The 25,703-nt window shown below is 43.4% G+C and overlaps 12 protein-coding genes across 12 annotated transcripts; 6 read left to right on the top strand and 6 right to left on the bottom strand.

Moving 5' to 3' along the window:
* Window positions 1–2,536: 2,536 nt before the first annotated feature.
* Window positions 2,537–4,756, top strand: EAE98_006949 (uncharacterized protein; the record flags this gene model as incomplete). The annotated part of the gene is made up of 2 exons (XM_038954572.1): window positions 2,537–2,546; window positions 2,628–4,756. 2 exons carry the CDS (start codon window positions 2,537–2,539, stop codon window positions 4,754–4,756), a joined length of 2,139 nt encoding a protein of 712 aa, XP_038809252.1.
* A 737-nt stretch (window positions 4,757–5,493) lies between these two features.
* Window positions 5,494–7,738, bottom strand: EAE98_006948 (uncharacterized protein; the record flags this gene model as incomplete). Its single annotated transcript, XM_038954571.1, has 2 exons — window positions 7,259–7,738; window positions 5,494–7,080 (listed from the first exon to the last, which is right to left on the bottom strand). Exons 1-2 carry the CDS (start codon window positions 7,331–7,333, stop codon window positions 5,494–5,496), a joined length of 1,662 nt encoding a protein of 553 aa, XP_038809251.1. The 5' UTR covers window positions 7,334–7,738.
* A 415-nt stretch (window positions 7,739–8,153) lies between these two features.
* On the bottom strand, window positions 8,154–9,165 carry EAE98_006947 (uncharacterized protein; the record flags this gene model as incomplete). Its single annotated transcript, XM_038954570.1, has 2 exons — window positions 8,154–8,968; window positions 9,027–9,165. 2 exons carry the CDS (start codon window positions 9,163–9,165, stop codon window positions 8,154–8,156), a joined length of 954 nt encoding a protein of 317 aa, XP_038809250.1.
* Window positions 9,166–9,417: 252 nt separating this feature from the next.
* Window positions 9,418–10,310, top strand: EAE98_006946 (uncharacterized protein; the record flags this gene model as incomplete). Its single annotated transcript, XM_038954569.1, has 4 exons — window positions 9,418–9,596; window positions 9,781–9,868; window positions 10,061–10,108; window positions 10,161–10,310. Exons 2-4 carry the CDS (start codon window positions 9,791–9,793, stop codon window positions 10,308–10,310), a joined length of 276 nt encoding a protein of 91 aa, XP_038809249.1. The 5' UTR covers window positions 9,418–9,596; window positions 9,781–9,790.
* A 526-nt stretch (window positions 10,311–10,836) lies between these two features.
* Window positions 10,837–11,155, top strand: EAE98_006945 (uncharacterized protein; the record flags this gene model as incomplete). The annotated part of the gene is made up of 2 exons (XM_038954568.1): window positions 10,837–10,894; window positions 10,962–11,155. The coding sequence occupies 2 exons, from the start codon at window positions 10,837–10,839 to the stop codon at window positions 11,153–11,155; spliced, it is 252 nt and encodes an 83-aa protein (XP_038809248.1).
* Window positions 11,156–11,240: 85 nt separating this feature from the next.
* On the bottom strand, window positions 11,241–12,537 carry EAE98_006944 (uncharacterized protein; the record flags this gene model as incomplete). Its single annotated transcript, XM_038954567.1, has 2 exons — window positions 11,241–11,998; window positions 12,087–12,537. The coding sequence occupies 2 exons, from the start codon at window positions 12,535–12,537 to the stop codon at window positions 11,241–11,243; spliced, it is 1,209 nt and encodes a 402-aa protein (XP_038809247.1).
* Window positions 12,538–12,931: 394 nt separating this feature from the next.
* On the top strand, window positions 12,932–13,495 carry EAE98_006943 (uncharacterized protein; the record flags this gene model as incomplete). Its single annotated transcript, XM_038954566.1, has 2 exons — window positions 12,932–13,281; window positions 13,390–13,495. The coding sequence occupies 2 exons, from the start codon at window positions 12,932–12,934 to the stop codon at window positions 13,493–13,495; spliced, it is 456 nt and encodes a 151-aa protein (XP_038809246.1).
* Window positions 13,496–13,731: 236 nt separating this feature from the next.
* On the bottom strand, window positions 13,732–15,114 carry EAE98_006942 (uncharacterized protein; the record flags this gene model as incomplete). The annotated part of the gene is made up of 2 exons (XM_038954565.1): window positions 13,732–14,680; window positions 15,077–15,114. 2 exons carry the CDS (start codon window positions 15,112–15,114, stop codon window positions 13,732–13,734), a joined length of 987 nt encoding a protein of 328 aa, XP_038809245.1.
* Window positions 15,115–15,804: 690 nt separating this feature from the next.
* On the top strand, window positions 15,805–16,616 carry EAE98_006941 (uncharacterized protein; the record flags this gene model as incomplete). The annotated part of the gene is made up of 2 exons (XM_038954564.1): window positions 15,805–15,845; window positions 15,935–16,616. 2 exons carry the CDS (start codon window positions 15,805–15,807, stop codon window positions 16,614–16,616), a joined length of 723 nt encoding a protein of 240 aa, XP_038809244.1.
* Window positions 16,617–17,028: 412 nt separating this feature from the next.
* Window positions 17,029–20,965, bottom strand: EAE98_006940 (uncharacterized protein). Its single transcript, XM_038954563.1, has 3 exons — window positions 19,786–20,965; window positions 18,571–19,645; window positions 17,029–18,376 (listed from the first exon to the last, which is right to left on the bottom strand). Exons 1-3 carry the CDS (start codon window positions 20,657–20,659, stop codon window positions 17,374–17,376), a joined length of 2,952 nt encoding a protein of 983 aa, XP_038809243.1. The 5' UTR covers window positions 20,660–20,965; the 3' UTR covers window positions 17,029–17,373.
* A 258-nt stretch (window positions 20,966–21,223) lies between these two features.
* On the bottom strand, window positions 21,224–22,138 carry EAE98_006939 (uncharacterized protein; the record flags this gene model as incomplete). The annotated part of the gene is made up of 1 exon (XM_038954562.1): window positions 21,224–22,138. The coding sequence occupies one exon, from the start codon at window positions 22,136–22,138 to the stop codon at window positions 21,224–21,226; it is 915 nt and encodes a 304-aa protein (XP_038809242.1).
* Window positions 22,139–23,608: 1,470 nt separating this feature from the next.
* Window positions 23,609–25,331, top strand: EAE98_006938 (uncharacterized protein; the record flags this gene model as incomplete). Its single annotated transcript, XM_038954561.1, has 6 exons — window positions 23,609–23,706; window positions 23,786–24,465; window positions 24,514–24,833; window positions 24,886–24,981; window positions 25,030–25,272; window positions 25,323–25,331. 6 exons carry the CDS (start codon window positions 23,609–23,611, stop codon window positions 25,329–25,331), a joined length of 1,446 nt encoding a protein of 481 aa, XP_038809241.1.
* Between the last annotated feature and the right edge of the window lie 372 nt (window positions 25,332–25,703).

Raw genomic sequence — 25,703 nt, 5'->3', positions numbered from 1 at the left:
GGGCTTTGTTTTCAATGTGAGAAGGTGATTGTAGAGTAGTATTGATGATTTGGACGACTACTATTTCGACAATTAAAGTAGTTTTATAGTGTAGGATTTTGGCCAACTCGTTCAGTCCACAAACCAGTTTGTAGGCTACCCAGTGTTCAATTGCTGATGCCTACAAATTATTCAAAATGGACATTTCGAAGATGTATAAAGAATAAGAAATGGGGCCTCTGGATACCAATTCATAGGTTGAGACCTCCCCGTCGTGTACTGTCGCTTAAGTCATCTATAGATATGCTAGACGGCACAATTTCATGGGTCACAAGATCAGTGAATTGAAATTTGTGGAGAACAAAGTGATGAAAAGATATCTATGAATGATTCGGCTGACCGTTCAACTAGCAATCAATACAAGAACGTGGAATAGGGAGACTAACATTCTACAAACAATAGGCATCTGTTGTATTTTAAAAGACAGGAAAAGAGTGTTAACAGCAATGAAAGTTCTAGGACACGCTTTTCTACTGTCCCTCAAAACAAAATGATTGACACAGGAATGTTTTAATAGTGACGATTGAGACTATCTACAGTCTACCAACTCGATTATTTTGTAAAAGCTTCACCAGTTTTAAGTAAAGATTAAAATAGAATTTCGATACAACTACATTGAAAAGAGTGCCAAATACTCAGAACATGTTTGGGAAGTAAGGGAACAGCCATCACATTTATACAGTATATGTTGAAGTTGTTCATGATCCTGTGGTGACAGGATATCAATGGAGCTAGTCCCAATCAATACTAGTAGAAATATCACTCCATAGATCCTTTCTTCTTTAGCCATTCTAGAACGGTGTATCGTAAATGTCTTCATGTTCTACACCTTATACTTCCAATCATTCCCTATGAAGGGTCATAATCTTCACAGTATATGTGATTGGCGCCGTTTGACAATCATCCAAAGTAACGAGAACAGACGGCGCACGTCCACGCATTACGCGGCATGTTAACCTTTCCAACTGATGTTTGAGAACTATCTCAGCCTCCTGAACAGAGATATATAAACAATGCATGCTTATGTTTGTGTGCAGAACGTATGAGATTCAAGATGAGGACCATGTGAATGAGACGTCAACGAGTAAAGTTCTTGATTAATAAGAAACAAGATAGCCACTCTAAAGCCATACATGATTGCTGGATAGAGTTGCATGCTATCTGAACCCCATATAGGAAGGTTGATATATCTGCGACGAGGGTGTGAACGCATGTAGATCATAGAAAGACTAGGGAATCAATGATTGAGCAACTAACAACTAGTGGTTGTAACCGTCGTTGGTTGGAGTTTCAGTAGATCCTAGAGAAGCACGAAATTACGTGGCCTTTCGTATTGATATGTAGCAAGTTGTCACCCGCATCCAAACTTTGAAGTTGGGTCGTTCGTATATGTACAGAGAGGATGTGATAAGCAATATACTCGAATCAAAGGAAGAGAGAATCATCAGCTCTCCGAACACTCGTATTGTTATCCCCAACTTTTCGAGGAGGGGTTTTCCTTCTAAGAAAAAATCAGAGAAGTTTCTTTGGTGGATTCGGTGGACTTGGTGGGCTTGGGGAGAGTCGAATAGAGGAGGATTGATTGGTTGACGTGTGGAACCATGATGGTGCACCATGCAAGTGGACTGGATGGAAAAGGTTATTACTAATAAGGTTAATGACGGAAGTTTTAAATATAGATCTTGTGGCCTTAGACTTGTCTCGAGATATATTAAGGCATCAAATCTGCTGACTATCTTTAGTTTTTCCGATATGTATCCAATCATATTGTATCATCTTCCCAAGCTTTTATACCAAATTAGGCGGTTCTTGGTAATGTCTTGGGTCCTGCAGTAAATTCAACCGTACCTACCTAGTAAGATTACGTAATCTTCGCCCATTCACCCATTCATCAATTCACCACTCAATTTTGCATTTTACATTCGCATTCACATTCGTTCATGCATACTACCTACTAATCCCTCCAGTATCTCATCGCTATCGCAATACGAAGAATCAATTAATAAATGCTTTTTTAATTAATTAACAAACAAAACAAATCAATAATCCCACCCATTTTCATGTACAAAGTCCCGACCTTACTTTGATCTCAATAGTTTCATTAATTGAAGATCATTCCATTCGTTTTCAGTCTTCTTCTCCGTACCTCACATACAGTACACCCCTTTCGCTCTTTCCGATTTGAATCTTTCGACCGAATGCATTCAAATTCTTAATCTCGACACTCGCGAAACTTCCGAAGAGATAAGGGATTGAGGGAACCTTGGAAAGCTTCATCAGCTGGAGGCGATTACTACTATAGTCCGATCTACCTCACATCTCACCTCATACATACATATACATTCGTAATCTTAATCCTCGCAAAATATCGAAGAGATAAGGGATTGATTTCTATCCTGACCACCCTTCCCATCATTCCACCCAACTTGCCTCGTCTCTCATCACCTCTCGTCACCTCGATACCTTTGACCAATTTCAATCGATTCCCATTCTCCTCATGGGTAAATGTAAATCAGCCCTTCAATAAATCCATCAGCTGTACTTACACCACAATCAACCTTTGCTAACCAACAATTGTCAATAAATAGGGCGATATGGTGTCATCCTGGACGCGGGTTCGTCAGGGACTCGAGTTCACATCTATAGATGGCTTAACAGTGCCAAAGCACTACAGAATCCCGACGCCCTCACCCTACAAAGTTTACCCAAGCTAGAAACCAACAAAAAATGGACGAAGAAGATTAAGCCAGGCGTATCGACGTTCGGCGAAAGGCCTCAAGATGTCGGCCCAGAACATTTACAACAGCTCCTCGACCACGCTCTCGATATCGTCCCGAAAGATCAAGTGTTCGATACACCAATATTCTTGATGGCAACAGCTGGTATGCGATTACTACCTCAAGTTCAACAAAATGTACTTCTATCCGAGATTTGCGCCTATGCTCAAAAGCATACAAAGTTCGACTTGCCAGATTGTGGCTTACATATCCAAGTTATCCCCGGTGAAACAGAAGGACTGTATGGATGGATCGCTGCAAATTATCTACTCGGAGGTTTCGATACACCAGAAGAACACGCCCATGGCAAGGGACACCATACATATGGATTCTTAGATATGGGTGGAGCGTCAGCGCAAATTGCATTTGCGCCCAATACTACCGAAGCCGAAAAACATGCAAATGACCTCAAGTTATTGCGAATGCGGACTATGAATGGACAACCCGCAGAGTATAAAGTTTTCACTACGACATGGTTAGGATTTGGTGTCAACCAAGCTAGACATCGCTACGTCGAAAGTTTAATGGATGCTTCTTACACCAAGGATACCAAAGAATTGCTCGATCCATGTCTTCCAGCCGGCCTCAAAACAACATTAGATGGAGATGTGGTTGACGACTTGAAACTGGCAGGAAAAGACCCAATTTTATTAGGTACCGGCCGGTTCGATCAATGCCTAGCAGCGACATATCCCTTATTGGATAAAGATGCCCCTTGTGCCGACCAACCTTGCTTGCTTCACGGGCAACATGTTCCTGCCATCGATTTTGATGTCAACCATTTCGTTGGAGTTTCTGAGTATTGGCATACAACCCATGAGGTTTTTGAAATGTCACACAAAGATAGAGCCTATGATTTCACGAAATATCAAGCTTTGGTAAAAGATTTCTGTAGCGAGGAATGGGACGACATTGAGAAAGAGGTTAAGAAGAAGAAATGGGGAAAGAAGGTAGATGCCAAGACAGCGCAAGAAGTTTGCTTCAAAGCTTCATGGCTAATGAATGTTCTTCACGATGGAATTGGAGTACCGAGAGTCGGATTGGAGAAGCCAGGACCAAGTTACAATGCGACAAAGGAAATGTTGCTTCACTCGAAAGGCAAAGGTTTCTTGGATCCATTTCAAGCAGTCGACAAGATTGATGGAGTAGAAGTCAGTTGGACATTGGGAAAGATGATATTGTATGCATCTGGTCAAGTTCCTCCAGCAAGTGAGGATGCCTTACCAGTTGGCTTTGGTAGCAATACTTTGGGTGTCCCCACAGACTTTCAATTGGCTGGTTCTAATGCAAATCCCATACCCCAAGACGACGACGATTGGTCTGATGCAGCCGATGATCTCATTGAAAAGGCACATTCTCGATCCACTCCCGGACTTCTCTTATTTCTCTTGATTATGGTACTCTTTGCTTATCTATTCCGAAAGAGAGATAGGAGACTTCGGTTATATAGGGGTGTCAATACAATTTTACGTCGGAACCGTCGACCAGGTAGCCCAAAGAAAGGTTCTCGTGGTTTCTTCGGCACAGGGAAGTTATTCGGATCTCGAGGCTCCACTAGTTACGAACGCGTTTTGGAAGATGGTGATGCCGCTGCTGAGTTCGAACTGGGGGACATTGATTCATCTGAAGAAAACGACAATTCGGATGGAAGTGAAGGATCTCGAGTAGGAAGATCTTCTGGATTAGCAACGCCGAAATTGAATGTGGTTAATTTTGAGGCGGCCAATTATTTCGATAATAATTCGCAGCATGGCCAAGGTATTGGCCTTGGTCTGGGAAGCGGCATTCCAAATGCGTGGAGTAGAAGTGGCCTGGTAGTCAGAACGGAAAGTAGAGAGAGATTGGCCCCTACTTTGCATTCTTTGGGTGCAGGAAGAAGAAGTAGAACGGGCAGTCCGACGAGAAAAAGCCCGCTAATGACACCGCTTGAAGAGTCATGACACGAGAATTCGAGAATGAATGAATCGACAGACCAGTGAAATGAGGAAACAAGTTCTAATTCGAAACTGGGAAGCTTCTCTCTTTATCCTTATTTTATCATGTGTTCTTCTTTTAGCATGGCGCTTTTACTTGGAATGGAACAGGAGTTGAAAACTGGCGTTGAAAATGATGGATGGTGCTGATTGAGTATAAATGACTGCAAGCTTGGCTTGACATATGACGCAGCTTGTGGATATTCGGTCTATTACAGAGAAGGACATTTGTACATATTTTTAGGATACGCATGGGGTTGCCATTGCAGTCTTGAGACGGTGATTGCGAATAGATGGATGGTATATCTGTACTGCACATAGAGTATGAGATGAGAGGCATCATCAAAGTATGCCGATGAATTAATTCAGTTGACATATATAATCATTTTCTCAAGCATGATTTGGGCGGCTAGTGATATCATCTTGATGGAGTAGATGATAATGCAATGAAATTGTTTCTACAGTGTTCATTTATTGTGGTATGTCATCTCATCTGAAGAAAGCCAATTGAAGAGGAGAAATCTGAAGTAGGAATTTGGTTTTGTATTCTTTGAAAAGAGATGAGATGGTGGAATTGAATCTATCCAATCTAACCCTGCCTGATCTATTGCAACCTATTCTGATCCCATCGAATAAACCCCGGCTAAACTAAGAGAATAAATTTCGAAGCAAGCAAACAAGCAAACAAGCAAGCAAGAAAGAAATCACCACTGCGGCGATAATAAATGAGTATTCGAACGAGGCGATTTGTTAGGAAGAGGAACATCAGAATCGGAAATCGCATTAGCGTTTGCGATATTATTGTGGTTATGGTTATGACTTTGACTGTGACTTTGACGGTGAGTGTGATTATAATCAAGATTACGATTATGATATAGAGGCAAAGATGAAGAAATCGATACAGATGACGGCGGAGACGAAACCCGTGCGATACGTTCGGTGCCCCATAGATGTCGGTAGGATTGGTATGTATCGGTCCAGTTGTGGGGATGGAGATGGGGAGATAGATGGGGAGGTGGGTTTGAGAGTGCGGAAGGGGATTTGGAGGGGGAGGGAGAGGGAAGGGGAGTTAATGGGGATGAGGGAGTGGAGTTTAAGGACTCGAAGGGTTCGTGGGAAGTGGGAGTTTGAGGGATGTAGATGGATTTGTAGGGGGTGCTGTAGGGAGTTGGGTATGCGTATGCGTGTGCGTGTGTGTATTGAGAAGTACTAGGTTCGTGCGTGGAATGGAGAAGAGGAGGATGTGTGTAGGTGTATTCTTCTGCACATACATTTTGTTGCGGATCTCTCGTCTCAGAATACGGATGAGAATGAAAATGAGAATGAGAATGCGAATGTGCATCTCTGTATCCCTCTGCGATTTTCGATACATGCGTATGTGAAGTTGCTTCTATGCTTGGATTTGGATTTCCATTTGGAGATTGAGATTGAGATTGAAACTGAAATTGAGAAGTGTGTCGTTTTCCCACACCTCGACGTTTGGCAAGCGGCATTTCGTCTTCGGAATCTGCGTCTTCGTCTTCGGTGCGCTCGTGAAGATTGGGTATGCTGCGCTCCGTGGAATAGGAGGAGAAGGAGGAGAAGGGGGAGTAGGGTTCGAGTTTTATTTGGGGGTTGAGTGGGGGAGAGGAGGATGTTTGGGAGGGGAGTTGGTCGAGGAGAGTTTGAGAGATGGGTTGTGATTCTGAAAGATCGCTCTGCGAGATGTTGGTTTGGGGAGCGGAAGTTGCGGGATGGTTGTGCATGTATGGGTGAGAGGGATATTCGGCGTGCGGGTGCGTGGAAAGTTGGATGAGTGGGGGAGGATCTGCGGGGAATGGAGAGGTTGTGTTGCTGAGTATCGAGTTTTTCCATCCTTGGAGATGGAAATCCGGTTCTGAGATCGCATCTGTGTCCGATTCCGTATTATCTTCAATTTCCCTCTTTCTCTTCCCTTCTTTTTTCTCCACTCCACCATATGTTTTCATTTCCATCCCCACCCCCATCCCCGTTCGCATTCCGCCCTCCACCCTATTCCACTCCTTAGCTTCCACTTTCTCTTTCTTTTCAACATCCTCTCTCTCCTTCTTCTCCTCCTTTTCTCTTTTCTCTCTCATCTTCTTCTCTCTCTTCTCCTTCCTTCTTTCCTTCTCTTCTCCATTCCTCTCCCTCTCATCCCCCCCACTCCCAAGATTAATATTCGCATTCGCCCCAATAACCCCCTTTTCAATCTGGCGTTTCAGTCTCGTGTAGCGCATACGTGCAGCGGGAGATTTGAGATTAGTCGTTTGGCCTACGGCTGCGAAATCAATCTATAGGGTGGGGAGAAAATTGTTAGAGTGAGGAAAGGAAGTCATGGGTGTTGATTAAGCTGGTTGGAAAGGGGGCGGGGAAGATAAAATGGGATAAAGCGTTGGAATATGTTATTTGGAAGATGTCGATATATAATCAAAATATTAACAAAACATCCTATCCATGGAATTTACTCACAGTTTTCATATCAGATTTCTGTAGACAAATATACAAAAACACAAGATTCTCATCGAGTTGAATTTTCGAGGGCATGTTTGTTGTTATTCGCGTCCTTTTCCTTTCCACTCTCAGGCTTGCCGAGTTTGGAAGTTGGCAAGTATTTGGATTGCTGATTCGCCTTTCTTGGTGATATTGAGGGGTGAAGAGTTTAGCGATTTTGGATATGTAGTTTTGGAGTGAGATGACGATGTTGTGTTGTATTGAAATGTTTAAGCATGGATTTTTGAGAAAGTAATCAATAATCTCTTAGGACTCTCCATCAAGTTGACTTAGGATATGGGAAGTTTGGTCTTCTATATACCACAAGATGATGAAAGCGAACTGTGAATACATGAATGAAACGACAGAGTTTGGGGATGTTTTTATTTTTGGGAGGGTGTTGGTATGCAGGTTGGCTTATTATAATGCCTGCTTTCGATGGGAGGTGAAAGCTTGGTGTTTGTTTGAGAGATATGTCAAAGATATTCTCCATATACAGTCTCTGAATTCCATGAAAATGGGAGAGGCTTTTGTGGTGCTCTTTGATTGTGAAAAATGGTGAAGGGGCTTCAAATGGAATTTTTGAAATGTTGTTCGTGCATACAATACAAAATCAATCATGAAAAAAGGTGTACCAAGAAGAATGTGCACCTATGTTTCAAAATGAACAATGACAATTCTGTAATCATTCAACGTAGATATCGAAGCCTAACTTTCGAAAGATCACGAGGAACTCCTCGCTTTCATGCAATAAGGTCCTGATTTCCTTTAACGCCTTATTCATCCTAAGCCAATGTTGGCTGATGATTACTCTCTTTTCTAACGCCCAAAAACTCCAATTTCAAATACACAAGCAAGCATTGCATATACAGTTTCATCTTCTGAATTTGATATCTGCAGTTTCCTTCAGAGCTCCGATGAGAACCCTGTGTGCACCCAAAGCAGCCTGTACCGCATTCTCTGTAAGTTTTTCATAAGATGGATCATCAGTATTAGACTCAGTTGAATGTCCAATGTCTCCTTTCACCCAAAGGTCTGTGATCTCATCTCGAGCTGGAAGATATGCCACAATACATGCAGCTAGAATCTCCTTGTGTTCAGATGGTACTGGATCCAGAACCAATTCAGTAGAGCCATCCTGCTCTGAAGTGGCCGGTGAACGTACTAACGCGGCAACTCCGCCAGAAACAACATCAACACAATCGATTCCAGCATCGGCAATAGCTGCAGAAGCAACGGTGATGCAACCACTGAGTACACTCATCATACCCCATCCACCAGCCGTCAACGAACCAAAAGATTTATCATCACCCCACCAATGATCCTCCTCGCCTTCAAGAATCGTGATGTTTATCTCTACTCCACTCTTAGGCCATCTATCACCAATGATTACACCTCTCAATGCCGTTTCCAAATGCACTCCAAGATCCCTTTCACTTGAATCTCTAACATATCCTCGTCTTCTTCTAGCTGCAAATGGCGCGTATTTGACATGCGTCTGTAGGATCATATGCGGTGAAAATGCGGCAGACTTAGGTAATGGTCGAGGGCCATGGACGGTACATGCAAGCTTGAGACCGGATGTAGAGAGGGAAGCAAGGCCTGGCGCTGATTGATTTGAGGGTTGAGATGGTTCAAGTTCGAGATATGCGGATCCTGAGGCTGATGGTGTTACACCGGTCTTTAAAACTGATTGGAGGTGAGTTTAGAATCATTGGTATTGAAATTGATATATATATATACATACAAATTTTCCTTAAAACATTGGGTTGCCTGTTCCTAGATGGTCGTTCTGGACGATTCTTTGAATCTTTGGTAAGATACTTTAAAAAGACTGGTGGATTTGTTCCCCCGGGAGGACCATTTATTCTCCTTCGATCAGACATGATTGATATGAAAATTGGTGAAATTGGCCAACCTAAATTATATCTATCGTATCGTCTTTTTAGTTTTTACTTCCATCGCAAACAGCTCTCTGCGGTAGGAACTATCAACATTTTCTGCCGGGGGTCCGGATAAATAGACGGACCGACATAATCCTTGCAGATGTTTTTTAGCGTGGTTGAAGCTTCTTAAATTTTCGCGAACCTCGACCAGATTTTCTCTTTAATACAATAAAAAATATTCTTCTGATTTGGTATCGAGATGGTTGCAAGTTATTTTCTTCAACATCTCAAACCTCATCAATTGCTTCTTAAGCAATGCAATGCAATATATCAGCATTGCCTGGTACAATGGTATTAATAGACAAGAAGTATAAAACTTCGCGCACTAATATCTTCAGTCGCAGCTGGACCTTCAGCATTCAATTAACTTGGTAAGTTTTTATATCCTTTTCTTCATTCACATCTTCCTGGCCCGGATTCAAACTACACACCTTTTAGTTCTCGGCGATCTCCTGAGCCACGAACAAACATGCATCACCATATGAGCCACGATCTTAATGCTCGTATTTCTATCAGAAACATTTACCTTTTGCAATTGCTAACACTTGTCTCAAGATTATAGATCATGATTGCTCCAAGCAGCACACATTCCGACAACACTACCCCGCTATCTATTGCACCTGGAGCAAGAGTCTTCTCATTTGTAAGTTCACTTATCTTCCAATTTCGCGCTCCATACCGTCTTTATATGATGAAAAAAAATTAATCAGTTCTGCTTCTGAACTTTCATGTTGATAACCAATATACCAAAACTTTTCTGATCCAAAAAGACATTACTTCATTTTGCTTTTAACCATCTACGCATTACAAAAGCTAATTGTCACTTCAGTCACAGATTCTTCTCACGTTCCACGCATCCAAGGCGCAACAACGATATTCACAGGTACGGTATACTCTACATCACCTTTAGCACCTCCTCGTTATGATGATAACAGCTTATCCATTCCATGAATGCTCATCAACCGAACCCTACTCCCGCACCGGACTGGGCCTTCAAGCTTGGGATGATAGGTTGTGGAGCTGGGGTTTCAGAGCTTCAGAGATTCGTCTTGCGTCTTGTAGTTCAGATCTCTGTCGCCGGTTGAAGTGCTTGATTTAAACGGCTTTCTGAACCATTTGGAAATTTAATTTCAGCATTAAACATCACTATTAGTTCTTTGCTAATTGATGGTTGCTATTAGGTTCATTTGAGTCTTTGACTTTAAATGCTTGACATGGAGTATGTTGGCTTGGATAACACTCGCAGGTAAGTTTGGAACGAGGTAGGTCCTTTAGTTATCAGCACTATGGAATGATGAGATGTCTTCAGGGGCAAGAAATGTGCTTTATCAGATAGTTGTAATATAAATCATTTGCCAATTTCCATATTCATCGTAGCATTCTTGACACCGTGACCTGATACAATCGAAGAAGACCATTTCGTAGCACTGTACTTATTTCCATGTAAATTTGATCTGCAAGTCCTTTCAGCACAGCATCGCCGAAGATGTGATATTACATTAGTCAGCATGACCTTTTTACCTCCAGCTCTGAGTGACTAGCAACATCGCCTGCAACTGATGAGCTACGGATCAAGGAAACTAAAACGATAACCTTATATCGTGATTCACAATGCCTGCACTTTGGCCCTTGATTCTAGTGATTTCAATTGGCATTACGCTCTTCATCGGCATGTGATCCTGGCCCTAACCATTCCTACTCCTCACACATCACTCAAGCACTAACGAAAGCTACAGCATGGATGATACTCACCTCATGTCTAGGTGAAGGAGCTCGTCGTCATATTTCAGGAATGTCATATAATCCCCGAGAAGCCATATATGACAGTAACTACATGGGAGCCATCACATCCAATGGACACGGTACTTGGAACCAATTCGAGATGCAAGATATGTTAGGAGATCATATTGAACATTCCGATTCCGAGTAAAGTTTCCTATCCGTCTCCAACGCCGGTGCTATGCTATATACAAATTTTGTCCATACAATTGATGGATGAGAAGAATTATGATGATCTAAAATTCAATATCGACTTTGGTGGCTTTTCCTCCCTTTCCATCGATGTCGATCCCGCCCTTTTGTTCCTCCCCTTCATCTTCGACGGGTGGTAAACTGTAGGGTTTGATTACCAGTCCCTTTCTTCTACTTAGCGAGAATGCTAAATCGTCGCCAGCGAATCCAGCACTTCCGCCGCCCTTCTCGTGGAATATAGGTAGGCGATGGATTTTGAGCATGCCTTGTGGAGGCTCTTCTTGAGCGGGATTGGAGGAGCTGGACGGTGTGGCTTTGGGGATGATAGCTATGGATGGGAAGGGAGCGATTTCGAGGACTCCGTCGCTGAGGAGCTCGATCCATTTTGTGAGGGCGGTGGTGCGAGGGTGCAGGGGGAGAGGGAGGGTCAGCATGAGAGTTAGTCGGGTGGGGTGTTGGCGGAGTAGGGCTCGGAGAGCGTGGAGGAAGGGGAGGATATGGTGGGGGAGAGATGCATGCGAGGGGTAGAGAGCTGGTGAGAGGAGGGAGGGAATTATGATGCGGTGGATAGTCGTAGGAGGGGTTCGGGAGAGTTGAGTCGAGAGATGTTGGACGAATGGTGTGAAGGGTGATTTTGTATCGTTTGTTGTATCTGCGAATTCGAAGTCGGGTCTGAGAATCGTGGGTATGAAATGCATCTGGGTAGACGAAGGTGGAATCAATCGTTTACTAAGATCGAAGTCGTGACAGAATATTGAAGGCGGACCTGAGGAGCCAGTACTTGATTGCACAGTGTTTCTCTCTACACAGAAATAAGAGCATTAGCTTTTGTAATTCGATATTATATTCTTCTACGAATCGGTCAAACGTATATACAAAGGGCCACCCACCTCTAGCACCACTCGTCCCAAATTCCCCCAATCTCTCATATCTCCACGCAATCTTCATCTTATCATCTGCCGCCTTACTATCCGCATCTTTCTTCGAAGACGATCCCTCCGCAACCCCCATTCCGGGCAATTCTCTTCCCCATCCTTGATGCATTCCCAAAACGTGAACATGATGTCCTTGCAACACTCCCTCCGCAGCATAATATTTCAACAACGTGCCCCCAAAATCTGTAGTTCCACTCTCCTCAAGTAGCAACGAAGTGCCGAGGGCAAGTCCCGCATGACCAGCTAGTATAGAATCGAGCGAACGGATTCCCGTCGATGTCGTTGGACGACCATCGAGTGGTGAGGGACGAATACCAGGAACGGGTGCCACTTTTTCCGGAATAGGAGTCTGCGAAGTTTGGATTCCCGGTTGCGCGATTGCCACGTTGCGTTTTCGAAAAGCCATTTTGGAGAAAATTGGTGGTGTCAATTATGACGAGAATTAATTTTGATGGTCGCGGGGTAGGTGTTTTATGGGATTCGCATCCCACCCAAAGCGAGCCACTTGCTATTAATTTTTTTTGCGCCGGAACATTCGTTTGGCCGATCTCCGTCTGGATTTTCGATGTTTTTGGAAGAGTGCAATATTTTGCGAAAGACAAAGCTTCTTTTGCTGAGTATTTACTTACAGCATCGCCATTTATACCACACTCCCGAATTATTGAAGTCGAAGTCCAGCAGAATAATATTTCGATACGATACCTCGATCAATTTACACGGAGATCAATACAAACCCCCAAAGATCCTCCAGTTCGAATACTACCATCGCATTTTCCACAATCTCCAATTTCTAATCCACAATGTCTGGTCCTCAAGACGCGCAACTTTTCGACGAGCACTTCACCGTTAACGAATTAGATCATAAGAAATATGTACGAGTAGGACGTATCAAGGCGACCTCCACGGTCGATCACTCCGTCTCCATGCTTTTGGATATCAATACCGAGCTATTCCCATTAGCCGTCGGCGACAACATTCGCGTTGTGCTTGCGACATCTCTTAACTTGGATGGCACAAAGGATGATGGAAAGGGATGGAGGGATGCTAATCGCATGGGATTGGGGGGTGAGGCTACGCTTGCGGATATGTTTGATTATGTTTGTCACGGGAAGATTTATAAGTTTGAGGATCAGGAGAACAGTGATCTTATGTAGGTTTCTTCTTCTTCTTGAGATTGAGGATTGGGTAGATTGTTTGCTTGCTATTTGGCTATGGTATCTATCTTTGTTGTGAAATGGTTGACTGACTTCTGATATAGTAAGGCATACATCTCCTTCGGTGGATTGTTAATGGGATTGGAGGGTCCTTATAAGAAGCTTACACCTCTAAGAGTCGACTATGTCTACCTCCTCATCAAGAAATAGATAGCCTTGAAAAACTGCCCGGGAAACCGAAAACGAATAGAGGAAAGGACTCGCTATCTATGTTGTGGTGAACTCTCTGAGGAATCTGGCAGACGAAAATCGATACTTAGAAAACCCGATTTATCGTATGCGTATGTGGTTTTGCATTTGCGTGGGGCGTTGTGGATGGGAAATTGAAAAAGTCTTGAGGGCGTTCAAGCACCAGATACCTTTTAAAATCTGGAATACTAAAATATTCAAATATTGTGTGGTCCTAGAAATGGCAATTTTCTATGAATCCTGCTCTTGATCTCATCGAAATCGCTCTCATTTTCCCTTGTCAATATGCCATATCTGATGAAGAAATCCAATAGAACAATTCCGCAATTGGATTTGAACTCTCCCAACTTCATGTGCTCCTGAACTTCCTCTACTGTCCAAAGGTAGAATTGTTCTACCTCGCTATCATTCGGTTTAGGAATGACATCAGCAGGCAACTCCAAATCATAAATGTATTCGCATTCGGGCTGCATCAAACCCGTTTCTCCTCCAGCAGTGGCTCCCCGTACATGGAAATACGTAAGAGCGCCGTGAGCCTTTGCATTTTTCCTCACAACATCTTCTGGAAAACTGGCTTCTTCCATACACTCTCTCACCAAAGCCTCAAACTTATCTTCTCCCGTAGACATTCCTCCTGCAACTGTGTTGTCCAACATAGATGGATATGTCTGTTTTGTGGCCGAACGTCTCGGGACCCACAATTTCATTCCATACTTCACTTCGGGACAGCGTACATATGCCATCATGTGAATTCCATAACCGAGAATGCCAAACAAAACAGAAGCGCTGCGTTCAATGGACCAGAGTACTTCATTTCCGGGACCATAGACGGGATATAGCTCATCACGCCAGCCGGATAGAACTTCGAAGGTTTTGTTGGTGCGCCAGTACTCGCATGTTGCTGCAACGGCGGCACTGCGTTCGGGCTCGGTGGCTTGCGTGAAGAGGGATATGGTGCGTTGAGATTGGTTGACGCTCATTTCTCCTTTGATGCTGGTGGGAACTTTGAGGAGAGCACGGTAGACGGGGAGGGTGATATAGCCCAAGGGGTAAGTGGTGGATGTGGTGGGGTCCTCATGGATGAGAGTGTAGAGGGTGGAGGTTAGAGTTGAGTGAGCGGTAGCATCTTTCTCTGGGTAGGGAAATCTGGGGATACATTAGTTGAGGGTGCAGCTAGAGAGAACAACGACAGATAGGTAGTGCAAGAGAGCCTTGAGGGTCAGGACAAGATTGGTGTGGTTATGCAGTCGAGTGGAGTAGTTTCCCATGTTCAACTTGAAGCTTGGAATTTTGCTCAATTCAAAACCGCTCTTGGGAACATTGGCTTCTATTCATCCTTGTAGCCCAATGTATCCTCAGGCGGATTAAAACTTCATTGACCAACCACTTGGTAGTGTAATAAAATTTTGTATTCCCCAAGAAGCAGTCCAACCCCCCACACCTCCCTCAAAAGCCACCACCCACTCAGCCATTTCCATGCAGTGATACATACCATCTAGCAATAGCCAAGTTAATAAGAGAACTTAAACTAAAAATACTCACGTATCGCACTCATTGACAAGATCTAAATAAGTTTTCATGATGTCTCTCTCTTGCTCTAGATATTTTCTCTCTAGAAATGCGTGATTCGTATGCGTTGAATAAAGTGTATCCAAAAAAGAAACTTCTATTAAATGTCAAATATATTTCTACAACCAATGTCCAAAGGTTAGATTTCTGAGTCTTGCAAGGAAGAGTATTTCAAAAACCCTTTATACAAATATCAATACAGTATTACTGCTAGTGCAATTATACCAAGGTGTATTGAATGAAACTCGGGAGTCAAAATTAGCAAAGACTGAGTAAGTGAATCCGATGGCCGAAATTACTTTGCAGTTTGCACCCCCACCACACACAAAAAAAGCTGCCCCGCTCAAGCCCCACAGTCTCATTGTTAGCTCTTCATATCGTATCGTAGACGCAACGAGAACTTTCGCGAATGACGTTAAAATTCCTTAAGCTTATTACTTAGTGAAAACAGTTACCTCAATTCGAAATCCGCATTTATTTCTTCAAACTCCATTTACAAGCAATTTTTATCATTTGCAAAAGCTACCAATTTATTTAGATACAGTCATTGTATTTGTGTTAATTCGTGTGATTCGTATTGTTTGAGCACAAATTGGAGCTCTGATCAGCTAGCTACATACATACCTGAGTAGCCATTATTCTTATCATACGTCACATCCGCATCACAATCACACAACGCGCAAGAATCCCACAAATTCACCATGGAGCAAGCTCCCCCTTCATTATCCCAATTATTTGGCATGTGAGTTCACCTCTCCTCATCTCTAACCCCCCAATCTCGCTTCCCAGCCAGCCCAACAAGCAAAAAACTAACCTCTCCCCCTCCTCCAGAATTCCTACCGGTCTCTCACCAATCACAACTCCCACCTCTGCCCCCTCCCCAACATCCTTTACCTTTACCCTCCCTGCCCGCTCCTACCAACACATTTGCGTCTTCATCCTCCCCGGAATTACCCTCCCCCCCTCCACCGCCGCCGCAGTCTATATCTCTCTCCCGCCCTCCCCCACCGGCGCATCAACCGACCCCCCCTTCAAATTCCTCGGGGGCATCGGCCCCGGAAAAGAAAGCGCCATATTCAAGATCAACCGCGACATCTCCTCCTCTCAAGCACCCAACAATGCCCCCGAAATCGACATGGACGCTGAATCCTCAACGCCCCAAATGCAAGGCGAAATCACCATCGGAATCTCTCTCGAGAGCGCCGAATCAGTATCTGCACAAATGGCACAGCTATCTTCGTCCCATTCTTCCGCAGGCGCATCGTCCTCAAATCCTGGAACCTCTTTAGTTCTCTCCAGGCCCCAGCCTACGAATACGGATACGCTGGTCCTGGCGCAACGCATAATAAAAAATGCGTTTAATTTCCTCGCGAGTTTTAGCGGTAATATCATGGATGCGGGAAATGGGAAGGGGGTGGAAGTTGTGCCTCTCAAGGCGTTTGAAGAGTGGTGGAAGAAGTTTGAGGCGAGGGTGAGGAATGACCCAGGGTTTTTGGAGAAAGATGGGGATTGAGTGTTCCATCCCAAGCAGGAATGTAAAGAAAATGGTAAAGAATGAAATGCGTTTCATAGAGAGTAGATGCGAATTGGGTGGATGGAGAGAGATAGGGAACTCAGATTCATCTATCATGCTTTGAGCATCTTTGCGCGGGAAGTTACACAATGGGGCCGTCGAAAAAAAAGGCAGGATAGAAACAGGAGAAAAGCAAAATAAGCGGAGATGCGATCCCCCCTAGTGATCATATTCGACCATTCCAGGACAGAATGGGGATTTGCAGAAATCACACAGAGCTCTGGATATAAAGGCGCTATTTGCACGACATGTTACACGTCAGGATTAGACGGAGATATCACAAGATAGTAAATAATAATCATTTCAAAGAAAGATGTACTGAATCACACGAATCAAGCGAATTGAAGTTTCGGGTAAGATTAGTGATGAATATTATGTGCGTTATTGTGATATGTGCTCATGTCATGATAAATACTACTGACTCAGATCACATCACATAACATAGGTTAATCTAATGATACAAAAGAAAAGACAAAACTTTGTACTACTCCTCGCGATAAAATCCCCACGCCCTTGAGAAAGAAAAGAGAAGAAAAGAAAATCCCACCCTTTCTGCTGTCAAGTATGAATATGCTCGTACCGTACGAACATACTTCAAATCCCCACCACAAACTGATGAGTGTCATAGCCAACAAATCATTCTGTGCACCCGTTCGCACCCATCCTGTTAAGTTCCTACTCTCACCCTTTTCCCCCACTATGGAACAAAAATCCTACTGAAACTCACCACATCCCTTCTACAACAAACACATTTATCGAAATTATTCATCGCAAGCGTAACACGACAATCATCGCATAAGCTTAAGCAACGACAAGGCCACACGATCACACTTCTGGGTGAGCTCTGACAGACCACGCATTGTGGGCCATTCTCTCCCATGCCGGATGCACCTTGCATCCAGGAAGCAGGTTCTTGGGTGGCTTTTTGATAGTTGCGTTTGGAGATAATGAGATGCTCGAGGATTTGGGCTTCTTCGTCTGGAGAAAGTTTGCCTGATGGATCTGAGGGGATGAAATTTGGGGGGCGTTGAAGAGTGGATGTTAGGACATGTGCTCGTTCCCTCTGAATGATGTCGCGGTAGCGGGAACGGGTTAGTATTTTATCGCTTGAGAGGTGGAGTGAGAGGGCTTGAGCTTCTGCTCTTTGTTCGGGGTTTCGAGGATGTAGGAGTTGAGCTAGATCTGTTGTGGATAGGGGTGTGTCGAGAAATGGACTAGATTCTCGCGATGGATGAGGTGATCGTTGTGTGGGAGTTCTTTGACCATCCGTGATGGCATCGTCCGACTCCCAATCTCGTTCATCTTCTGTCGAATATGAGATTACACTGGTCATGTCATCTTCAATGTCTTTTTTCTCGGGACTGAATGTCCCACTGTTATCATCACTTCCCCACCAGCCGCCATTCAGCCACCATTGATAGAGACTGGAGTCCAACTCAGTCTCTCTGTGTCGACTCCAATATTCTTGGCTGGTCTTAAGTCGCCTTCTCATTTCTACTTCTACATCTACATGGTCATCTTTGGGTAGAGTCAATTCTCCATCGATATTCAGAAGCCAGAAGTTAAGTGTATCTGGGTCATTTGCTTGCACGGCTGTGCTGGCGGGGTCTCTCTTTGTTCGCGATACAAGCCACAGAAGCCAGCCTGGGCGGCTTTGAATTCCAAGCCAACTCATAAACATCAAGATACATGTTGCCCACCTGCAATCCATAAATTAGCAATTGTCAGCATGTACAGGGGTTTGGCGTGCGCAAAGGTGAGTTTGGAAATAACTAGGTAGTTATTGCAAGCAGGTTTGTGATACCATTCTGCACGTTCCCAATAAAGTCATCCATTGTCAACCTGTTGATGAATGGGAACTTCTGTGAACTACAAACGACGGGAGATTACTTACCAGCTAAGAATTAATCTATTGATTCCAAGAAAGAACTCCAATGCCATTACCCAACGCCCACTGCGCTCTGTAGCACCAACACCATCTCTGACTGATCGCTCTTGTCCTTTGGACTTTGCATTCTTCTGTGCAGTCATCTCGCGCGCATAGGGACTGTTATTCTTTTGTGGAAATACCCTCTGATTACTAGCCGCTACGAGACCAACGTTATGAGGCATATGATCATCTATAGCAAGCTCAGATTCATGAGCTTTAAAACTTGGGCCTAGCCATTGTGCTCCAGTCTCTTCAATCTCACGTAGACGATCATCTTCGAGCCAGGTATTAGGTTTGACGTTTACCCCTCGACTCTCATTCAGATAAACAGCTTCACTAGCCATAGTCATAACAGCAAATCCTGTCCTTAGCAGAGCCGTATAGAAGTCCATGTGCATTGTTATTCGGATACTTGACAATGGGACATTCGCTTGCATGTTATGATGTGCATTGATTACTCTCTGCGAGAAGGATAATCGAGGACGAGGAGTATCTGGCATATTTTGTCCAACTTGAATGTTGGACTCGTCGACACCACTAGCAGGGGCTAATGTAGACAAGATCAATGCAACGCCGTATATGATTGAACATATGATAATACCGCACAAAACGAGAACATGGGGAATAAATCCAATAATACAAACCGTAGGAAACCTCAATAATGCTTGGCTTGAAGGATGATCGAAAGAAAATGACACGAGACTCCATACAATCACAGACATGAATGATATGCCCCAGAATCCGGTACTAAGTAGCCGAAATCTTCCTTGAATATCGAAGATTGCAAGGATGTGACTACTCAAGTGATTCATAACTGAGAGAAACCCAACAAGTAGGACTTCTGGAGTGGTATTTATTTTCTTCATGATCATGGAGCGTGTAACAGCAAATTGAGTAGGTCCAGCATTTGAGTTGTCTTCCGCTGGAATCTTGATCTTGGTAAAGCCAACAATTTGAGCACTAATAGCGGCATCGGCCTCAGCAAAGGCTAATGAGTGTTCGAAGAGCGTCATTCCTGTTTCAGCTGCGACCTGACGACCTGGATGTTGTTAGGTTACATACTTATGGTATACCCAAGCTATCATAGAAAATGAAGGAGAATTTGAACACCATAATCCTCTAGCACTATCTAGAGCATGCAAACAAAAAGATGAATGGAAATCATATGGGGAAGCTTACCTTGAACAGCGCAGGACACTGTTTCGACAAATTGACTGAAGCTAAATGTTTTGAATAAAGGCCATAGAAGTGATAAAGATCCGGAAAGATCGTATGTGGTGGGAATTCCCTCCTCAGAATTGGTCTCGTTCCCCACAGTGTAATTACTGGGAATCATACTCACTGCCAGACATGAGGATGAATCCTTAGCACCAAATAGAAGGGCTTGACTGAACGTATGCAGGGGACCTCCATCCTGGGTGAACAGGAGGTTATGGGATTTTGAAGAATTACCCCACCGTAAGTAACCAAAATCAGGGGATGTCTGGCATTGTATTGATTGCAGCAACCATCTGGCTTGAACGAGAAGTAGTATTATAGGTATTATTCGTAATAGGAAGCGTGGTTTCCATGTAAATTCGAGTGGCCTTCTCGTGCTGGCCATTATGTGCGTGCGATTCAAAACGATGGCCATCACTATACACCCAAGGGCCCATTTGCTTGTGGCATAAGCAAACAAACCCCCGAGACTTCGCGCACTCTCCAAAGAGAATCTTGAGCTTTCCATGATATTCTCTTCCGTCAATGTTTCCGAGCTGGTCTCTACAATCTGTCTTATGCCCGCAACTGCTGCGGCAGTTATCGTTTCTGCGGGATCAGGTATGCCAGATCCAGTAGCCTCTGGGATTATTCGTGCTGCCATCCTTATACCCAATATATTATCAACACTTTCCGGAACTGCAAGAAAGGAACCGAGTTTCATGACCATTCGCGGTCCTGCCAAAGCAAAATCCCTTGCAGATGGCACATATTGCGTAACATTAACTGCGGTCCAGTTCGTCCACGAAGTGATGTCAAATTTTGTACCATTATCGAGCATTGTTGGAGTAGCCATGATAAGCTAAGATTCGAATCAATGCAAACGGCTTAGGTCGTCACAAAGAGATAGGTAATTAGTCGATGTTTCTTGGTCTCACCGGACCATCAAAAAATCCAGATAAAGAGCATCCTCCTGGGCTAAAAGGAAGAAGAATATGACTGAGATGTTGACAGTCAATAAAGTTAATGTCGAAAGGAGAAATCCAAACATCCCCATGGACATATTATTGATTGTCTGATGCGACCTCATTTAATGTTTCGGAATACGTTGTTCCGGCCGATTCTAGAATGCAAGGTGCCGTAGTGATATTCAAAAGAAGCTTAATAAAGGTTACACATTATCGGAGGTGGGAGGGGTGAAAGAGATGAAACTCTGATTAGTACTTCGACATCATTAACCTCCATAGATCAAAATGCAATGTATTGGAATACTGAGAGGCTTTTGATTGGGAGGCTGCTTTCAAAAATTATCACATAGTTCATACATTGGTCTTGAAGGCATCACTTGGATTCGACAAATGCAATTGAAGTTCATTTTCGATTCATTTTTCATTGATAAGGTAGATATATCATTCTTGAATTACATGCCACCCCATTCTATACAGAAGGTTCTTACTCCATCGTTTTTCTCCTCATCAGATTTCTTCTCAGGACTTTCGCCACCAATCAAGAAGCCTTTTTTGACACCAGTACCTAACCTACCACCTCCAACTATGTCCAGCAACCGGATTTCTTCATCCCATTCATAACCTGTCGCTACGAAGTGACTATGAAAGCGTAAAGGATCTCCTGGATATACAGTATAGTCGCACCCGAATCGGAGACCAGGTGTCATGAAGTAGTCACGAGAGTGCAAGTGAGCAAACAAAGGATAAGATGAAGGAACGGATGGATCTGAACTTGATGGAAATGTTTGGGGTGAAGATGATGAGAGATTTGAAACAGTTGGTGTGATACCCCAAGATTTCGTGGATGAGGATGCGACAGAAGAAGCTCTAGAGGCAGGGCGTTCATCCTCGAATAAAGGGTCTGAATCATTGGAGATAGCATCTTGAGGATCATTACTTGCACGAGATGTACTTGGTAACGATCCAATCCCACCTTTCAAAGCTTTCTTTGCTAAAGCATTCTCAGTGCGCTTCCTGGCTTCAGTATCGGCAGCCCTTTTTGCTTTGAATGCCTCGGTTTTGAGGGACTCTAGGTATTTCTTCCTGTCCAGGCCTTCCAGCGAACCGAAGTTTTGTTTGTGCCAAGGGGTATCCTCAACAATGTACGCAATCTTCTTATCGACGAGTACTTTGGCCTCTTCTGGTAGTAACTCGACTGGTAGGCCAAGGAACAAGTTCTGTTGTGGAATCTGCGGAATGGTGCCAGTCAAAACACCACAGATATGGTAAGTCCTACGAAGGTGAGTCACGACATCTATGTCGAATAGCAAATACCGGCCAGCATTGAATGATATGGCAACGGGTTCTGGAACAATGTTCGGAGACATTTTGAATTGGAGCTCAAGACTATAAGTTACTTTATCATGTTAGTAATGATTCTATTGTCAAATGGTAGAATGTACAATGATAAATTTGAGGTTCGATGAATCATGAATTAAAACATATTTTAAGACATCATGTCCAGATAAATCTGGTTGTCAGGGGATTGACAGATCGGTTTTGTAATCATATCGAAAAGAGAGGAGATGAAGAGATTGCACAAATGTCACTTACCAAAGGTTGTTGAATTGCTGTCGACTTCCCTTCAGTTAAGAATTGTGGAAGATTGAAAGGTTTTAGATCGAAGAATGTTTTAATCTTTTGTGCGAAGAGAATTAAAAAGAGCTTCTCACTAGCTTGTGCGCTAGCTTAGGTCATTCGACTAAACCTTTTCCGGAAACCATGTGAGCCTGAACAGGTCTCAGGCACCAAGAACACGTGAGAGGACCTGAGCACTCGGTGGACCCCTAGAGTCAAAAGGGTATCTCCATACTTCGTACGAGTACACTTTCATTAATGTCGTCTTATGTGCCAAGCTTATCCTTGGGCCACTCTCGAGCCACTCACTGTATGACTGTCATATCCGAAAGTTCTTAACCCTTACCAAGCTGGAGCCCCTTTCAAGATTTACAGCTGATGTAGGTAATTTATTAGGTATCCTGTCGAGGTAAAAAGTTAGATAACTGGTGAATTAATAATAAAACTTCCCATTAACTTGCTGAATCAGCCATAATCACACCTACCTACCTACCTAGGTAGACAGATACCTACATAGAGACATATTTAAAATAAGCTCAACATTGGCGTCTAATCGCTTAAATTAAAGTATGGCTCCTTCGACGTTTCAGACTTTCAGTGATGGGTTTGCTGGAGTAGCCGTTCATAAGATAGATATGTATACTATCCAGTAGGCAGGTAGGTCTTGATTAGGGAGGTAGGGTCAATCAATGAAAGATAAACTCTATGGATGCGTCTTTTCTTCATGGAATGTCCAATTTTATTAGACGTCAAGAAAAGAGCAGACTTGATATCGTTCTTCCATACTTCGTACAGTATCTTCTTCAATTGTGAGTTGAAATGAATGAAAATGACAATTGATTATTATTCCATCTTACTCGTACAGTACCAACAATTACATGATTCATTACTATGTAGATATGATTGGTACATACAAATTCTAAGTTCAATTACGTCGTATAGAATCCCCTGTGAATTGTCTTCCGTCTGTAGGGAAGTTGTGGCTAAGGTTCTTTTTTGGGTTTGAAGCAAGTTCCACTCAAGGAACACGAATCCACTCAGCAATCCCCCCTGCTCTCTCAGAAGTTAGAGATGCTCATACTTTGAATTAAAGTATTCTATTCTGATATACACAACCTTCAAATTTCCACAACCAACTGTCAACATTGACATTCGGCCATCTGGGTTCATTGTAACTCTTTTGATTGTTACCCTCTTATGCATCTGCATCCTCACCCAAAATGATGCCCAGGCATCAAGCAACCGCATATTCTAATGGATATCCTCGCAAGAGCGATCCATACTCTAAGAGCGACACATACTCCATATCACCACATAGGTTCGTGCAGATCGAATTGAATACCCAAACTCATCGCCACAATTGTGCATTTCATCTACTAACAACCTTTTGAATACAGGTTCCAGCCAAGGACGTCACCGCCAGCGCTGCGCCGCCGAAGGCAGCTTCTCGTTCGTTTGACTCTCGTCTTAGTATTCGCATTAGTAGTTGGACTGTTTATATGGCCTGGTGCCGCGGTCCTTCCAGTATTATCCTTTGGCCTCATATCCTCAGGGGAGGACTTTCAACTCGAAACCGTTCGATATTACGATCTTTCAAATGTACAAGGGACGGCTAGAGGTTGGGAGAGAGAGGAGCGGATCTTACTTTGTGCCCCCCTTCGTGATGCCGAGCCCCATTTGCCAATGTTTTTCGCGCATCTTCGTAATTTTACATACCCGCATCATCTTATAGATCTTGCATTTTTGGTCTCTGATTCCAAGGACAACACCCTATCTTTGCTCTCGGAGCTTTTGGAGAAATTACAAGCCGACGAGGACCCAAAACAACCATATGGTGAAATATCTATCATCGAAAAGGATTTTGGTCAAAAGGTCAACCAGGATGTAGAGAGTCGTCATGGTTTTGCTGCACAAGCAAGCCGAAGAAAGTTGATGGCACAAGCTAGAAATTGGCTTTTAAGCGCTGCATTACGTCCTTATCACAGCTGGGTCTACTGGAGAGATGTGGATGTCGAGACCGCACCTTTCACAATTCTAGAGGATCTGATGCGTCACAATAAGGACGTCATCGTACCTAGTGAGTGATGGTGTGTAATTTCTGTTACAATTGGCTAATGAGTTTTAGATGTTTGGCGACCATTGCCAGATTGGCTTGGAGGAGAGCAACCTTATGATTTGAATTCATGGCAAGAGTCCGAAACAGCCTTAGCCTTAGCTGATACTCTTGACGAAGATGCAGTTATTGTGGAGGGATATGCGGAATATGCGACATGGCGTCCCCATCTTGCGTACTTGAGAGATCCATATGGTGACCCTGATATGGAAATGGATATCGATGGTGTTGGAGGTGTTAGTATTTTGGCCAAAGCCAAGGTTTTCAGATCCGGTGTCCATTTCCCTGCCTTTAGTTTTGAAAAGCATGCCGAGACTGAGGGATTCGGAAAGGTTCGAAACTCTTTCTACTCTTTTGTTATGCTCATGCTAATTAAAAGAACAGATGGCAAAACGAATGAAGTTCTCGGTAGTTGGATTACCTCATTATACTATTTGGCATTTGTATGAGCCAAGTGTGGATGACATTCGTCACATGGAGGTCAGTTGCATAATATTGGACTTTCGACAAATCACTTACGATTTTTAGGAAATGGAACAAGAGCGCATTGCTCGCGAAAATGAAGAAAAGGAAAAGGCAGAACGTAATAAGAAGATGAAGGAACAGTTTGATGATCCAACTCCACAATGGGAGAAGGATAAGAACGTCATCGCAGATGAAGCTCTCAAGGAGAAGAAGGAGAAGGAGAAAGCTGAAGTTAAAGCTAAGGAAGACGATGGTGCTGCAAAAGCTCCAGACTCCAAGGCCGAAGAAAGTAAGCCAAAGGACAAAGTAAGAATGTTATAAAACTCAAGTGTTGGCATCATTGTTGACTGGTTTAGGTACAATAACCGAATTCATTTGATGGGCGTATAAGGAAACTTGGTTAAGTGAGTAACACGCATTAGCTTTTGGCTGGGCCAGTTCTTGACAAGGCTACGAGGATATTTAGAAAATGATCACAACTCGACGAACTATTTCTATCTTATGGGTTGAGAGAGGGGAAAGGCATTCTTGATGCTGAATCGTAAATACGGGGGTGGCCTTTCAGCACTTGAGTCTTAACTTTGAAGTGTAATCTAGGATGGAGTTCTTGTAAAAACACACAGCAGTATTATAGAATTGAATTATTGATTAACAACCCATCTTGGGAAACATCGAAGCAGTATCTTTTCTGCTTTCGTTTTGCTTCTTGAAATTTCATTTCATCTTGTCTTGGGTAA

This window comes from Botrytis deweyae (assembly GCF_014898535.1).
Source record: "Botrytis deweyae strain B1 chromosome Unknown BDEW_015, whole genome shotgun sequence".
Lineage (NCBI taxonomy): Eukaryota > Fungi > Ascomycota > Leotiomycetes > Helotiales > Sclerotiniaceae > Botrytis > Botrytis deweyae.
Note: the sequence above shows the minus strand (reverse complement) of the source record. Positions and strands in the feature narration are given on the sequence as shown.